General features: G+C 66.4%; 1 protein-coding gene across 1 annotated transcript in view; it reads left to right on the forward strand.

The window, feature by feature from the left end:
• Window positions 1-45: 45 nt before the first annotated feature.
• Window positions 46-5,440, forward strand: part of HELZ2 (helicase with zinc finger 2) — a 17,121-nt gene continuing 11,726 nt past the window's right edge. Inside the window, 6 exon segments of the mRNA XM_023742597.1 lie at window positions 46-158; window positions 1,337-2,466; window positions 2,685-2,868; window positions 3,087-3,194; window positions 3,538-4,058; window positions 4,128-4,766. Coding sequence (XP_023598365.1) covers window positions 114-158; window positions 1,337-2,466; window positions 2,685-2,868; window positions 3,087-3,194; window positions 3,538-4,058; window positions 4,128-4,766 — 2,627 coding nt within the window. The 5' untranslated portion in view covers window positions 46-113.

The following is a 5,440-nucleotide window of genomic DNA, read 5'->3' on the forward strand; positions in this document are numbered from 1 at the left end:
GGGGCAATGAGGTAATTTCCGCGATCCGGCGTCAGAGGTTTGAGTCACCCCTGGGGCAGAATCGAAAGTGATCGCTCGGCGCGGGGCGGGGTCCCCGGGTGCGGCCGAATGGGATGTCATTCAGCAGCGGTCGTGGACAGCGGCGGGGGCTCCGGAGGGTAAGCGCCCCGAGATGGGTCGGAGGTCTTCGCTGGGAGGTGGCCGCTCCCCGAGCGCCCTCCCCGGGGACAGTGCCGTGCCCTGGAGCCCCGGGTGGGCGGGCGGTAGGAGGCCGGAGGGGCCTGGCTGTGGAGAAGGAGGGGGCAGCGCCCTGCTGAGGGGGTTCATGCGTGCGGAGGCCCGGTAACCCAGGGACGCCCGAGAGGCTCAAACAGACAGGCCGGGTAGCTGCTCGGGAGTGCTGACTCAGCACCAAGGCTGGCCAGACCCCCCCCCCCCCCCCGCCACCTCCGGGTGTCCCATCCCTGGGTCCAGTGCAGCCTCCTGCGCTGGGACAGAGGAGCAGCAGGTGATCTCAGGTCCCCGAGACCCAAGCTCTTTAGTCTGATCCTCACTGGCTCCAGCTGCCCCTATTTCTGAGTATTCTCTGGGTTTAGTGGTCCCACTGTGGTCCCTTCTGCAGGGTTACCTCCAAAGTTTCCACTTGGAATCAGGGTTCTCCGAGTCAGGGCCGAGGTGCCAGCATCTTTAAAAACACCATCTTTGCGTAGTCCCCAAAGTTTTCCTTGAAAGTACCCTTGGCCCAAACAGCAGTATTTGCAGGGAGCCAGCTCCCCGCCCCCGCCCCAATCTGGGGACTGCGCAGCCTAGCCTAGGCCCCGGCAGGCACCTGTTTCTCCTTGCGTCGCGGGAGCGGACGTGGCTCGTAGCACGACTTGGGCCGGACCGGTTGCTGGGGGTTCCTGTGCGGTTGCCCACTGGGCCTGCCCGTGCCCCACCCCTCACCGTGGGGAGGAAACCAGCCCCCAATCTAGACAGGTGTGGGGTGCACTGTCCCCAGAAGCCACTCTCATCTCTCAGAAAAGGGGCACTGTGCTTGTATTAGAAGATCAGGTGCTTGAGGAGCTTTCGGATGCCCAAGCCCACAAGAGCTGGTGCATTGCTTGGGGAGCCCAGGGGCCCATGGGCCAGAGGGACTGCTCAACTGTGAGAGGCTCCCGGCTTCTCCAGTCCCACACACAGCTGCACTGGCTCCCCTTGGGGAGGACCTGGAGACCCTCAGAAGGGGGTGGCTTGGCGGGGTTAGGGTGAGTGGGGCCTGCCTTCTTGGGAGACCAAGGCTGTGTGGCCCTGAGTCTCTGTGCTAACAGTGCTTCCTCGGTGCCACACTGGACAGAATCCTCCGCCCTGCCTGGGTGCCTGTGGCCCCTTCCCGTCCAGAGGAGCAGCTGAACCGGAGCGCCTCGACACCACCCACCACAGAGCCAGGCCAGGGCCCGAGATGGGGTCCCCGGCAGGCGGCCCGGAGCGTGCCGGTCCCGCAGCTGATGAGGGGCTGTCCCTGGCTGCCCTGCACGCACACGTGGACCTGTGTCTGGGCTGCTCCCGCTGCACCCAGCGCCTCAATGAGAGCACCTACCTGCTGCGCAGTGGCGTGGAGCATGACTGTCCCCATGAGATCCTGCTGGCCCGCTCCAAGCGTGAGGCCGATCGCAAGACCTGGCGGCGGGTGGGCCGGAGGCCCAGCTTCCCACGGCCGGCACGCTACGCCGTGTGCCGCTACTACAGCCCCGGACGAGGCTGCCGTCACCACCACAACCAGTGCACCTTCGCCCGCAGCCCCGAGGAGGCGCTGGTCTGGACCTTCGAGCGTGGACACGGCGTCTCCCGCCTGAGGCTGAAGTTCGCGGTGCAGAGCAGTGGCGCTGGGGCCCCTGGCAGCCCGCCTAGTCCTGCTGCCACCATCCGGGCTGAGTTTGGAGGCCGTTTCCAGCTGCTCTGCTCTGGCTGCTTCCGGCGCCGCCCGCCGCGCCTCTGCCCTGTGGATGCTGGGGGCCGGTGCCCGGAGCACGGAGCCTGCCGCCCGCTCATGGCCCACGTGAGCACCGGCCACAGCAAGCAGCAGTTTGTGGAGGTGCGGCCGCAGCCCAATCGCAGGCATCCGCTGGCCTACTGCAGGTTTGTGGCGAGGGGGCGGCCGTGCCGGCATGGGGCAGCTTACTGCCAGTATGCCCACAGCGACGTGGAGATGGCGGTGTGGAAGGCCGAGCAGCAGAGCGGGCTGCAGCGCAGAGACCTGCTCTCACCCCACGATCCTGAGGGCAGCGGGAGTACCGTCCCCTTGGGCCAAACCCCCAAGCTCCAGCTGTACTGCCGCGCCTGCCTGCTCACCTGCTGCTCCCAGGAGGCCTTTGAGAACCATTGCGCGTCCCCGGAGCACGCCCGGATGGTGGCTTTCGACCCAGCTGTGCCCTGGGAGCACCGCGCCCCGCCTATGGGGCTCTCCCGGTTCCAGCTCTGCCCCAGGTAAGCGCAGCCATGGTGAGGGTGTGGGGACCGGGATCCCAGGCCACTGGGCTGCAATGCAGGGACCTTTGCCCACTGCCTGCCTGTACAATGGGCTGAGACCCTTGGCCTCGGAGGTGCTGGGCCTTGTCGACGGCACACGGTGCACAGCACAGGCGAGGCCCCGGCTCCCCGCCAGCATGGAGTCTCACGGCCCTGACGACCTCTTCCCTCCCCAGCCCCGACATCTGCGAGTATGGGGACGCCTGCACGAAGGCTCATTCAGCACAGGAGCTGCAGGAGTGGGTGCAGCGGGCACAAGCGGTGGAGCTGCGGAAGCAGGAGGCCTGGCAGGAGGGGCTGGTGTCCTATCAGGCTCGGCTGCTGGATGAATACCAGCGCAGCAGCAGCGAAGTCCTTGTGGTAAGCAGGAAGGGGCCAAGTGAGGGAGCAGGGCCAAATGAGGGGTGGAGCCAAATGAGGGGTGTGTGTGTCAAGTTAGGGGCAGGGCCAAGTGAGGAAGGGTGGGGCCAAGCGAGAAGTGGGGTGGGGCTGAGGGAGTGGGGTGAGGAAGTTGGAGGCGGTGAAGGGGGTGGGAGGCAGGGTGGGTCCACCTAGCTGACCACCAAGCCCCCTTGCAGCTGGCTGAGACTGTGGATGGCGTGTCGGTCTCCTGCGACCAGCTCCTGGTGCGTGAGGCCAAAGGGAGGACTGCCCAGCATTGCTGGACATTTGACATCCACTCGGAGGTGAGGAGGCCACTGCCTGAGGCCTGTGGGTGGAGGGTGCCCCAGGGGACGATAACCATGCTGGGCAGAGGTTGAGAGTCTGGAGTTTGCGTGCCCTGGGCGGACCCTCAGCCTCTGTGCCCCATTTCCTCACCTACAAAGCCAGGTGGTCACCATGACCTGCGAGTCCCACACTGTGTGTAGCACCTTGCTTTGTGCCCACAGGGACCTCTAGGCAGGCTCTGCAACCCCATTTCACAGATGGGAAAACTGAGGCTCAGGGTGAGCAGCCTGCTGAGGTCACACAGCCAGGAAATTGGCTATGGGTGGGTCTGGGGTCCTCACCACCAGTCTCCTTCCCCAGGACCCCCTGCTGCACGTGGCTCTCCTCAAGCTGGAACTGGGAGCCGACTTCTCATTGGTGACCCGCGGGCCGCGGCACCCGGGCCAGCTCTATGCCGAGGGGGAGCACTTCCGCGTGCCTGGCTCCCCGGCCCACTTCCAGGTGGCGGTGCACGTGCAGGGAGCCTCTTTCGGCACCTTCGAACAGTGGGTGGTCTTTGACTTTGGACGCCGGCCGGCGCTGCTGCGAAAGCTGGGACTGCGGCTAGGCCGGGTTTGCGGCCCAGGGCTCCCGGGGGACCCAGCGCCCACCCCCCCCCAGGAGCTGGAGCGCTGGCACACGGGCAACCGCCAGGTAGTGCCCAGCGTGGAGCGGACCGCTGAGCAGGCAGCCCTGATGGCCAAGTACAAGACACCCGCCCTGGCCCTGGAGTTCAGCCCCAGCGGCCGCGTCCACGGGCCCCTCACCTGTGCCAACTACCGGCAGCGGATGCATCAGTTTCTCTACGAGGAAGAGGCGGCGCGGCAGCGGCTGGTGGCCAAGTGAGTGAAGGGGGGTGGGCAGGGAGGTGCAGCCGCTGGGGCCTCTGAGCTGACCAGACGTCCCCACAGGCTGAACCTGCGAGCCCAGGTGTCCCTGAAGACGGTGCTGCAGACACCTGCCGTGGGCCTGCTGCTCGCACCGTCCGGGTCACTCTACGCCGAGGTCACCCTGCCCACCTCCCTGATGCCAGATACGGACCAGGGCTTCCTGCTGGGCCGGGCGGTTAGCACAGCCCTGGTGGCTCCTGTGCCGGCACCTGACGACACAGTGTTCGAGGCGCGCCTGGAGGCCCGGGCCAGCTCCCAGCAGGTGCTGTGGTTGCTGCTGTCAGCCCACTGTTGTGCGGCCCTGGGGCTGCAGCCGGAGACCAGTCCTGTGCTGGAGATACAGTTCCAGGTTGACCCACTGACCTTCCGCCTCTGGCACCAGGCGGTGGATGAGCTGCCTGAGGCACAGCTGGTGCTGCCCCATCTGCCAGCCTGTGCCCCACCCTGCCCACGCCCTGTCCCAGCCGCCCTACGCGGCAACAGAAAGCAGAAGCTGGCCATGGCGCTCATCTCTGGCGGCCCTGGGGGCCCGAAGCCCATCCCCCCACTGCTCATCTATGGTCCCTTCGGCACTGGCAAGACCTACACCTTGGCCATGGCCTCCCTGGAGGTCACCCGGCAGCCCCACACCAAGGTGCTCATCTGCACACACACCAACAGGTGAGCCGCCCCCCCGCCGCCCCACACTCGCCGAAGGTGAGGGCGTGATGAGGGCCCTCCTTCCTCTGGGGCTCAGCCGTGCAGTAGGGTGGGGTGGCATCACCCCAAGAGAGAGGCCGAGACTGGGCAGACAGGGTCTCAGGTCTGGGTTTTGGCTGGTCTTGGGCTCACTATAGGCAGCTGCCTGAGCCACCCTGAGCCCCCAGGCTCTGGAGGGTGACCAAGGTCCGGCCGTCCACCCTGGGTGGGCAGAGCATCCCGCCGGGCCTGCTCCCCCACTCTCCCAACCCCTGCAGCTGGTTGGCCTGGTCCCCGGGCTGAGGCGGGGCAGGAGGCAGTCTGCACTTCAGGCCATATACAGGCCCTGCCCAGCCTGCACTGGGCCAGGGCGCCACCATGGTGGTGCTGGACCAAGGAGAAGGCGTGGTGGGTGCAGCTTGGCTGTGCCAGCGCTTCCTGGGTGAGGATGCGTGTTTGTTTTTACAGCAGCACAGATTTCTCTCTCAGCCCTGGAGTTCCTCTTTGGCCACTGTGGTTTCCTAGTCCCACCAACACTGCCTGCTGCTGCTTGGCTGGGGGTTCTGCTTCACTGCCGTGGGGAATTCCCTTCTCCCCATCCCTGCTCTGGGTGGTGGTGGTCTTGGCTGGGGACTGGGGCTGGGGGCTGAGGCTGG

Source organism: Trichechus manatus, unplaced genomic scaffold (genome assembly GCF_000243295.1).
Source record: "Trichechus manatus latirostris isolate Lorelei unplaced genomic scaffold, TriManLat1.0 scaffold00008, whole genome shotgun sequence".
Classification (NCBI taxonomy): Eukaryota; Metazoa; Chordata; class Mammalia; order Sirenia; family Trichechidae; genus Trichechus; species Trichechus manatus.